Genomic DNA, 11776 nt, shown 5'->3' on the forward strand with positions numbered 1-11776 from the left:
TACAAGGATGTTGCCAGGGTTGGAGGATTTGAGCTATAGGGAAAGGCTGAACAGGCTGGGGCTGTTTTCCCTGGAGCGTTGGAGGCTGAGGGGTGACCTTATAGAGGTTTACAAAATTATGAGGGGCATGGATAGGATAAATAGGCAAAGTATTTTACCTGGGGTTGGGGAGTCCAGAACTAGAGGGCATAGGTTTAGGGTGAGAGGGGAAAGATATAAATGAGACCTACGGGGCAACTTTTTCACATAGACGTTGGTACGTGTATGGATGAGCTGCCAGAGGTGGTGGTGGACGCTGGTACAATTGCAACATTTAAGAGGCATTTGGATGGGTATATGAATAAGCAGGGTTTGGAGGGATATGGGCTGGGTGCTGGCAGGTGAGACTAGATTGGGTTGGGATATCTGGTCGGCATGGACCGAAGGGTCTGTTTCCATGCTGTGCATCTCTATGACTCTGAGTCAAACTATCGACTTTAAGCAAAACGTGCTTGATTTTTTTACAGTACAGTTAAACTGCAGACAAAATAAAATGACAAGAATTGGCTTACCTGTAACTCTATTGAAATGGTTAACAAAATAATAATATATATTAACTACTACTAATTAACTCTTCCAATATAGTAATCTGTGCTGGGTCCACTGCTTTTCATCATTTATATAAATGATTCAGATATGAACATAGAAGAATTAGTAAGTTTGCAGATGACACCAAAATTGGAGGTATTGTGGACAGCAAAGAAAGTTACCTCAGAGTACAGTGTGATGTTGATCAGATGGGCGAATGGGCTGAGAGTGGCAGATGTTGTTTAATTTTGATAAATGTGAGATCCTGCATTTTGGATAGGCAAATCAGGGTAGGTAAAAACAATGACTGCAGATGCTGGAAACCAGATTCTGGATTAGTGGTGCTGGAAGAGCACAGCAGTTCAGGCAGCATCCAAGGAGCAGCGAAATCGACATTTCGGGCAAAAGCCCTTCATCAGGAATAAGGCAGAGAGCCTGAAGCGTGGAACATAGAACATAGAACATAGAAGAATACAGCGCAGTACAGGCCCTTTGGCCCTCGATGTTGCGCCGATCCAAGCCCGCATAGAGTACAATAGGTGAGTGGGGGAGGGGATGAAGGTGATCGATTAGGGAGGAGAGGATGGAGTGGATAGGTGGAAAAGGAAATAGGCAGGTAGGACAAGTCATGGGGACAGTGCTGAACTGGAAGTTTGGAACGAGGGTGAGGTGGGGGAAGGGGAAATGAGGAAACTGTTGAAGTCCACATTGATGCCCTGGGGTTGAAGAGTTCCGAGGCAGAAGATGAGGTGTTCTTCCTCCAGGCGTCTGGTGGTGAGGTAGGACTTATATACTTAATGGTAAGATCTTAGGGAGTGTTGCTGAACAAAGAGACCTTCAACTGCAGGTTAATAGTTCCTTGAAAGTGGAGTAACAGGTAGATAGGATTGTGAAGAAAGCGTTTGGTATGCTTTCCTTAATTGGTCAGTGCATTGACTATCGGAATTGGAAAGTCATGTTGCGGTTGTATAGGACACTGGTTCGGCCACTTTTGGAATATTGTGTGCAATTCTGGTCTCCCTCCTATAGGAAGGATGTTGTGAAACTTGAAAGAGTTCAGAAAAGATTCACAGGGATGTTGCTAGGGTCAGAGTGTTTGAGCTATAGGGAGAGGCTGAATCGGCTGGGGCTGTTTTCCCTGGAGCTGAGTGGTGACGTTTTAGAGGTTTATAAAATCATGAGGTGCATGGATAGGGTAAATAGACATAATCTTTTCCCTGGGGTGGTCCAGAACGAGAGGGCATAGGTTTCAAATGAAAGGGGCAACTTTTCACGCAAAGGGTGGTGCGTGTATGGAATGCTAGAGGAAGTGGTGGAAGCTACTAGAGGAAGTGGTGGAGGCTTGTACAATTACAACATTTAAAAGGGTATATAAATAGGAAGGGTTTAGAGGGATATGGGCCAAGTGCTGGCAAATGAGACTAGATTAATTTAGGACACCTGGTCAGCATGGACAACTTAGACTGAAGGGTTTATTTTCGTGCTTTATATCTCCATGACTCTATCCCATAAACACACCCTTAGCAAAGGCAAATACAATAAAATAGATTGTCTCACATGCAATTCTAGCAGCAGGAAGAGAACCTCAGCTTTTAGTTGCAACAGCGAGAACAATAAGAGCTTCCACATCTAGCTTCAAGACCCCAGGATCTGCAGAAAGCTAAAACCAAAAATCCTGGTTCTTGTGAATACTTGACCCTATTCATGCTGCTTCTGTTGTTCCACAAGCTTTTTACCTTTTTGGCCTTGAGCAGACCACTCTGCATCTCTGTCTCAAACTTTCTTCATTGAAAAAAGTCAGGACAAAATACAGTTAAAGCCATAGTACCATCACACATCCCTCAAGAAAAGTGTCTGCTCAGTATTAGCCACTTGCAGCAAAACACTGGCATCCAAAAGCAGCCCAAAGTTCAGAAACAAGAAGCAATGAATTTGAGTTTGAGTTATTGTCAAATGTACCAAGATACAGTGAAAAGTGGTGTTTTGCATATAGACAGATTGTACCACACAAAGCGAATCAGGGTTGCAGAACAGAGTGCAGAATATAGTGTTACCGCCACAGACAAGGTGCAGAGAGAGAGTGAGGGATTGAAATTAACATTTGAGAAGTCCTTTGCAAAGTGTGATAACAGCAGGGAAGAAGCTGTTCTTGAATCAGTGTATGCTGGACAATGTATCCATCCCCTTACAGAATTCACTAAGTTTCACAAAATGCAGATCATAACTCTACGTGTTCCTGTCACTTGTTGCTGTATTTGCATTGTGGGTGTATCTGTGCATGCATAGATTATAGTGATCATTTTTAGTGGTGGTATTCTATCAATGCATTAGTGATACATTCTACTGTTTTCTCAATACTTCCTTTCTCATTATTTGTTGTTATCTGTCTTGGAAAATAATTCACTTATCAGGAAAAGCAAATGTGGCACAATTTTTTTTTTTAAAAGTTAATATCTGGCTTTCATTAGATGAGCCCAAACCTGATTTTCAGTTTTTTTTTTCATTTTAAGCCTCTAACATTTTCTTTCTCCTTTCATCAACAATTATCTCATGGTTAATGAAGATGTAATAGCTTCCATAGTATAAATGATAAATAAATAGTTTTTGGACAGATTTTGGAAAAACAATAGTGATACAGGTATATAAAAAAAACAAAAATGTAAAGTATGTATATATTTTCATATTTTTTCAATTGTTTAATAAGTATTTCCTTATATGGATAATTATAATATTATTTTTCATGACTTCAGGTGAATAAATTGAAACGAGAGCTGACTCATATGAGGCAGGAGCTTCAGTACAAAGAACAAGGATTTGAAACTCTAAAAGCGTAAGTACAAGATAACATTTTCGGGAGGTTATGTGAAGCTGTACAGGCCATTGGTTAGAACACCTTTACAATATTGTGTGCAATTCTGGTCTCCTTTCTATAGGAAGCATGTTGTGAAACTTGAAAGGGTTCAGAAAAGAGTTACAAGGATGTTACCAGGGTTGGAAGTTTGAGCAATAGGGAGAGGCTGAATAGGCTGGGGCTATTTTCCCTGGAGTGTCAGAAGCTGAGGGGGGTAATGCTATAGAGGTTTATAACATCATGAGGGGTCATGATAGATAAGGTTTTTTTCCTGGATTGGGGAAGTCCAGAGCTAGAGGGCATAGGTTTAAGGTGAGGGGGGAAAGATATAAAACGCACCTAAGGGACAACTTTTTCACACAGAGGGTGATGCATGTATGGAATGAGCTGCCAGAGGAAGTGGTAGAGGCTGGGACAATTACAACATTTAAAAGACATTTGGATGGGTATGAATGATAAATAAATAGTTTTTGGACAGATTTTGGAAAAACAATAGTGATACAGGTGTTAAAAAAAAACAAATGTAGAGTATGTATATATTTTCATATTTTTTAAGGAAAAGGAAAGGGTTAGAGGGATATGGGCCAAGTGCTGGAAAATGGGATTAGATTAGTTTAGGATATCTGATTGGCATGGCTGAGTTGGACCAAAGGGTCTGTTTCCATGCTGTACATCTCTATGATTATATTTCCTTCAGATGCTATTGTCTATGCAAGGAATTTTATAGAATCACACAGTACAGAAGAGGTCCTTCTGCCCATCAAGTGTATACCATCAAAAATGCGCTGCTACTTTACACTAGTCCCACTTGCCTGCATTAGGCCCATAGCCTTTAACGATATGACACTTTTAGTGTTCATCCACATACTTTTTTAAAGGTTGTGAGGTTTGCCATCTCAACTGTACCAGGCAGTGAATTCCAGAACCTCACCACTTCTGGCTGAAAAAAAAATGTTTCTCCAAATCTCTAAATCTCCTGCCTTTCAATTTAAGATTAAGCCGCCTTGTCATTCGTTGACAAAAGGAAACAACTGCTTTCTGTTCACCCTGTCAATGCCCCTTGTACACCACTATCAGTTCCCCACCCCCACAAACTTCTCTGTTCTAAAGAAAACAGTCCCAACTTATCCAGTCTCTCTTCTTAGCTGATGTGATCCATCCCAGACAACATCCTGGTGAATCGCCTCTGCATTTTGTGTAAGGAAACCAGACATTCATTAGTGGGAAAGATTATCGAACTTTCCATTCATATTCAAAGGTACTTGCTTTTGAAACAGGAATTTAAAGCTCACCAAACATATAAAATAAGGAGTAGAACCAATTAAGGACCAAGAAAGAATTTTACACGTGGAACTGTGTTATTTTCACAGATAACCATGCCTGGTAACTAGTGATATTTGTCATCTCTACCAGCATATATTGCTGCTTAAGGGTTGTTTGAGATCGTTTGCTGCCACACGTCCTTCTTTATCTTTGCTTCTCTTGAGCTTATCCAGTGATTACTGGTAGAGTATCTACAGAAGAAGTACTGTTCTTGAATAGCAAGGTAGCTTATCACATGATGACCTCTCTTGTTTTTCTAGACTCTTTCACTTAATTTTCTTTAAAGTTACTCATTTTCAGCTTAAATTCTGAGGCCTTTCCACTTCTCAAGTCCAGTTCTGAATTTCTTTTCAGCCTTTACACTATTTCTTGCAGCTATGTCTCTTGGAGCCTTAGGTTAATGGTCGCAATGCTTAATAATTTCTTTTGTACTCCCTTGCCTTACCTTTCAGTTTTTTGCAATATTTTTAATAGTCATTACCTTTTTCTTTGGTGATATCAATTTTACTTCCTGGATCCTTTTGTTTTGCTCCCTATAGAACCTCCTTTGCTAAAGCCCCTATATTTTCTCAATTGCTACTCCCATGGCTACTGCTGTCTGTCTCTGTTGGGAGTAGCTTTCCATCTGTTGACTGAGTGTGACTTTTTTAAGTAGCAATGCTTTTAAAGTGATAAACTTACTTGCCTGAATATTTTTCTTCTGGATTACTGAATTTCATCTGATGAGGTCACACTGCTGCAACTATGTGGTATTGTCCCACATGACCACAACTTGTCTTTCATGGAACTTGCCATCTCTACCAGAATGTGTAATTGGGTGAGGGTTGTTGAGTTAATTTGTTGCCACATATCATCCTTTTGACTTTGCTTTGTCGAGGGCCTACTTAATGATTGCTGATAGAGGATTTACCAGCAGACAGTATCTAAAAATACACTGTTTGGAGATATCAGAAGGTTTATTATATGACAGCAATAAGTACATTTGATCAGGCATTATTATTGGGACCTTAGAGAACTGGTATAGATGCATTTGCTCCTTCTAATAGCTCGAGTTGAATTTTTTGTCTTCACCCACTCTGATGATGTCACGTGGTCTGTGAGTGGAGACAATGTAACATGAACAATAGCACCTCAAAAACCATTACCTTTTACATCAGATGCACAGGGCATACCTGAGGCACTAAATGAGTACTTTAAATCTGTACTTATCAAGGATGCTTTTTCTGTTAATTGTTGGAAAAATGCATCTAGTTCGCTAACGTCTTTCAGGAAAGGAAATCTGCCATCCTCACCTGGTCTGGCTTACACATAACTCCAGACCCACAGCACTGTGGTTCTCTCTCAATTGCTCTCTGAAATGGCCTAGCAAGCAATTCAGTTGTACAAATGATTACAAAGTCTCAAAGAAATGAAACTGGACTGATCACCTGGCATCGACTCAGGCACCATAAAGGACAACATCAGAAACGGCCTGTTATAGAGTCATAGAGATGTACAGTATGGAAACAGACCCTTCTGTCCAACCCGTCCATACCGACTAGATATCCCAATCTAGTCCCACCTGCCAGTACCCAGCCCATATTCCTCCAAGCCCTTCCTATTCATATACCCATCCAAATGCCTCTTAAATGTTATAATTGTGCCAGCCACATCCTCTGGCAGCTCATTCCATACACGTACCACCCTCTGCTTGAAAAAGTTGCCCCTTAGGTCTCTTTTATATCTTTCCCCTCTCACCTTAAACCTATGCCCTCTAGTTCTGGACTCCCTGACCCCAGGGAAAAGATTTTGTCTATTTATCCTATCCATGCCCCTCATAATTTTGTAAACCTTAGCCTCCGACGCTCCAGGGCAAACAGCCTCAGCCTGTTCAGCCTCTTCCTGTAACTCAGATCCTCCGACCATGGCAACACCCTTGTAAATCTTTTCTGAACCCTTTCAAGTTTCACAACATCTTTCCGATAGGAAGGAGACCAGAATTGCCCGCAATATTCAAACAGTGGCCTAACCAATGTCCTGTACAGCCGCAACATGACCTCCCAACTCCTGTACTCAATACTCTGACCAATAAAGGAATCCTGCAAAGTCCTCCTTAGTAACATATGGGGGCTAGTACCAAAATTGGGAGAGCTGTGTCACTGACTAATCAAGCAAAAGCCTGACATTGTCATACACATCAAATCATACCTTACAGGAAATGTCCCAGATAGCTCCATCACCATATCTAAATATGTCCTGTCTCTCCGGCAGCACAGATTCAGCCGATATGGTGTCACATTCGTTTAGAATTGAGAGGGAGTTGTCCTGGGAGTTCTCACCATTTACTCCATACCCCATAAAGTCTCATGGCTTCAGGTTAAACATGGGCAAGGAAACTCCTGCTGATTACCATGTACTGTCCCCCTTATTCAGCTGATGAATAAGTACATCTCCCATGTTCAACAACACTTGGAGGAAACACTGAGGATGGCAAGGGCTCAAAGTGTAGTCTGGATGGGGAATTACAATGCCCATCAGCAAAAGTGGCTCGCAGCAGCACTACTGATTGAGCTGGTCGTGTCCTAAAGGACATAGCTGCTAGATTGGGTCTGCAGCAGGTGGTGAGGGAACCAACAAGAGGGAAAATTGTACTTGACCTCGTCTGCCGCCTGCATCTGTCCATGACTGTATCGGTAAGAGTGACCACTGCATAGTCCTTGTGGAGACAAAGTCCTGCTTTCGCATTCAGAGTAACCTCCATCATGTTGTGTGGCACAGTCGCCATATTAAATGGGGCAAACTTCGAACAGATCAGCTCAAAACTACTCATCCATAAGGCACTGTGGACCACCATCAACAGCAGAACTGTACTCCAGCGCAATCTGTAACCTCATGGCCCAGCATATCCCCTACTCAACCGTTACCATTAAGTCAAGGGATCAATCCTGGTTCAATGGACAGTACAGGAGGGCATGCCAAAAGCTGCACCAGGTATATCTGAAAATAAAGTGTCAACTTGGTGAAACTACCAAGCAGGACTAATTGCATATCAAACAGCATAAGCTGTAAGAGATGGAGCTAAGCAATCCCACAACCAACAAGTCTGATCGAAGCTCTGCAGTCCTGCCACAGCCAGTTGTGAATGGCGGTGGACAATTAAACAACTCACTGGAGGAGGAGGCTCTAAAATATCCCCACCCTCAATGATGGAAGAGCCCATCACATTGGTGTAAAAGATATAGCTGAAGCATTTGTAGCAATCTTCAGCCATACATACAGAGTGAATGATTAATCTCAGTGGCCTCCAATGGTCCCCAGTCTTCAGCCAATTTGTTTCAGTCCACATAAGATTAAGAAATGATTGGAGACACTGGATACTGCAAAGGCAATGGGCCATTACAACATTCCAGCAATAATTCTGAAGACTTGTGCTCCAGAACATGCCACTCTCCTGACCGAGCACTTCTGGTATCTACTTAATAATGTGGAAAATTGGTATCTACCTAATAATGTGGAAAATTGCCAGGTATGTCCTGTACATGAAAAAAAGGGACACATCCAACCAAATACCACCCCCATCAGTCTACTCTCAATCATCAGTAAGTGCTGGACTGAGTCATCAATAGTGCTCTCAAGCAGCACCTGAACAGTAGTTCCCTGCCTGGTGATGCCCAATTGTGTTCTGCCAGAGCCACTCTGCTCCTGACCTCATTACAGCTTTACTTCAAACATAGACAAAAGAGTTGAATTCCAGAGGTGAGGTGAGAATGACGGCCCTTTATATCAAGATTGCATTCAGCTGACTGTGGTATCAAAGAGCCATAGCAAAGCTGGAATCAGTGGATGTCAGGGAGAAAACTCTGCCCTGGTTGGGGTGATACGTGGAGCATAGGAAGATGGTTGTGATTGTTGGAGGTCAGTCATCTCAGCTTCAGGATATCTCTGCAAGAGTTCCTCAACCTAGTGACTGAATCCCAACTATCTCCAGCAGCTTCATGAATGACCTTCCCTCCATCATCATGTCAGAAATAGGGATGTTTGCTCATGCTTGCACAATGTTCAACACCATTCGTGACTCCTCAGATTCTAAAGCTGTCCGTGTTCAAATGCAACAGTATCCAGGTTGACAAGTGGCAAATAACATTCATACCTCACAAATGCCAGGTTATGACCATCACTAATAACAATCTAACCACCACTCCTTGACATTCAGTAGTGTTACCGTCACTGAATTCCCCATTATCAACATCCTGGGGGGTTACCATTGACCAGCAACTCAACTGGACTCACCACACAAATACTGTAGCTACAAGATTAGGTTATAGGCTAAGAATATTGCAGCAAGTAACTCCCCTCCTGACTCCCTAAAGCCTGTCCATCAAATATAAGGCACAAATCAGAAGTATGATGGAATACTCCTCACCTAATTGGATACGTGCAGCTCTAATAACACTCAAAAAGCTTGACATCATCCAGGACTAAGCAGCCTGCTTGAATAGCATTACGTACGCAAGCATTCACTTCGTCCATCACTGATGTTAAGTAGCAGCAGTACGTATTACCTACAAGATGTACTGCAGAAATTCACGAAATATCCTCAGACAGCACTTTTAAACCCATGACCTCTTCCATCTATAAGGACAAGGGCAGTAGATGTATTGGAACGCCACCACCTGCAAGTTCCCCTCCAAGAGGATTCTGGGTAATCCAAGATGGAGGACGGGAAACATTTCTGGCTGTAACAGATGCACCTTTTTTGCGATATATTTAAGTGTTGGAGGCGATTTCCTCGAATTCCAGGAGCAGCAATTACTGTTTTATATGCTGATGCACTGTTTTGGAACTTTGGAAAAAAAGTCAAAACAACAGCAGTTTTAAAAGGGAGAAGAACAGACAAAGGAAGCACACAGTGAGGTCAGTGCAAGAGAGAGAGAGAGAAAGAAACTGACACCACAATGTACCTGCACAGTTACTGCCTTTGCTGTTTGAATTCGTGTATCGCTGGACATCGGAGTGCATCTGGGAAAATTAGCAAACAGTGAAATTCACAATTGATCTTGGAGGAACTGTTTGAACGAAGTTCACAGCACAGAACCAAATAAGTGAATTGTTTTAAGTGTGGTCTACAGAGAGCCTGCAGTAGTGAGTAGAGTGGGTTCTTTATTGATTATATGTTTTTTTTGAGATATGTATCTTGATTAAACTTAAAATATAAGCCATAGCTATTAATTTAACCTGTAGCAGTGTTTTGTAGAGGAATAAGACTGTTATTTTTTGGGTCTGTAGATTGTGAAGGAGCAAAAATGGCCTTTAGTAGAGTGATATGCACTTCTTGTCAGATGTGGGACTTTAAAAAGAGTTTAAGGGTTACTGCGGATTATATCTGCAATAAATGCTATTGGTTGCGAATCCTATCAGATCGAATGGATCGGTTGGAGAGACAGAGGCAATGAGGAATTTGCAACAGCAACAGTATGTGATGGATGCAGTTATAGGATGGAGGGGGGAAGTCTCATGTGGGTTAATTCCAGGAAAGGTATAAGAGGTAGGCAGCTAGTGCAGGAGTCTTCTGTGGCTATCCCCATTTCAAAAAAGTATGCTGTTTTGGAAAATGTAGGGGTGATCGATTCACAGGGAAATGTAGCACAAACAGCCAAGTTTCTGGGGAGAGGGGGACCCAGGGAGATAGTGAAGAAAGAGATCAATCTGAGACTAAGCAGTTTGCTTGAATGGCATTACGTAGGCAAGCATTCACTTCATCCATCACTGATGTTAAGTTGGGACAGAAACGAGTCAGACAGTCAGGGCAGGCAGGGACAAGATAGGACTAATAAATTAAACTGCATTTATTTCAATGCAAGGGGCCTAACAGGGAAGGCAGATGAACTCAGGGCATGGTTAGGAAGATGGGACTGGGATATCATAGCAATTACAGAAACATGGCTCAGGGCTGGGCAGACTGGCAGCTTAATGTTCCAGGATACAAATGCTACAGGAAGGATAGCAAGGGAGGAAAGAGAGGAAGGGGGAGTGGCACTTTTGATAAGAGATAGCATTACAGCTGTGCTGAGGGAAGATATTCCTGGAAATACATCCAGGGAAGTTATTTGGGTAGAACTGAGAAATAAGAAAGGAAAGATCACCTTATTGGGATTGTATTATAGACCCCTAATAGTCAGAGGGAAATTGAGAAACAAACCTGTAAGGAGATCTCAGCTATCTGTAAGAATAATTGGGTGGTTATGGTAGGGGATTTTAACATTCCAAACATAGACTAAGACTGCCATAGTGTTAAGGATTTAGATGGAGAGGAATTTGATAAGTGTGTACCAGAAAATTTTCTGATTCAGTATGTGGGATATACCTATTAGAGAAGGTGCAAAACTTGACCTACTCTTGGGAAATAAGGCGGGGCAGGTGACTGAGGTGTCAGTGGGGGAGCACTTTGGGGCCAGCGACCATAATTCTATTAGATTTAAAATAGTGATGGAAAAGGATAGACCAGATCTAAAGTTGAAGTTCTAAATTGGAGAAAGGCCAATTTTTGCGGTATTAGGCAAGATCTTACAAAAGCTGATTGGGGCAGATGTTTGCAAGTTAAGGGACGGCTGGAGAATGGAAAGCCTTCAGAAATGAGATAATGAGACTCCAGAGAAAGTATATTCCTGTCAGGGTGAAAGGAAAGGCTGGTAGGTAGAGGAAATGCTGGATGACTAAAGATATTGAGGGTCTGGTTAAGAAAAAGAAGGAAGCATATGTCAGGTATAGACAGGATAGATTGAGTGAATCCTTAGAAGAGTATAAAGGCAGTAGGAGTATACTTAAGAGGGAAATCAGGAGGGCAAAAAAGGGGACATGAGATAGCTTTGGCAAATAGAATTAAGGAGAATCCAAAGGGTTTTTACAAGTACATTAAGGACAAAAGGGTAACGAGGGAGAGAATAGAGCCCCTCAAAGATCAGCAAGGCTGCCCTTGTGTGGAGCCGCAGAAAATGGGGGAGATACTAAACAAGTATTTTGCATCAGTATTTACTGTGGAAAAGGATATGGAAGATA

The 11776-nt window shown here is 41.9% G+C and overlaps 1 protein-coding gene across 1 annotated transcript in view; it reads left to right on the forward strand.

Moving 5' to 3' along the window:
- Positions 1-11776, forward strand: part of LOC122556531 (protein KIBRA-like) — a 143776-nt gene that overhangs the window by 48517 nt on the left and 83483 nt on the right. The window contains exon 5 of the mRNA XM_043703296.1: positions 3318-3397. Coding sequence (XP_043559231.1) covers positions 3318-3397 — 80 coding nt within the window. The remainder of the gene's footprint in view (positions 1-3317; positions 3398-11776) is intronic.

This window comes from Chiloscyllium plagiosum, chromosome 14 (assembly GCF_004010195.1).
Source record: "Chiloscyllium plagiosum isolate BGI_BamShark_2017 chromosome 14, ASM401019v2, whole genome shotgun sequence".
Classification (NCBI taxonomy): Eukaryota; Metazoa; Chordata; class Chondrichthyes; order Orectolobiformes; family Hemiscylliidae; genus Chiloscyllium; species Chiloscyllium plagiosum.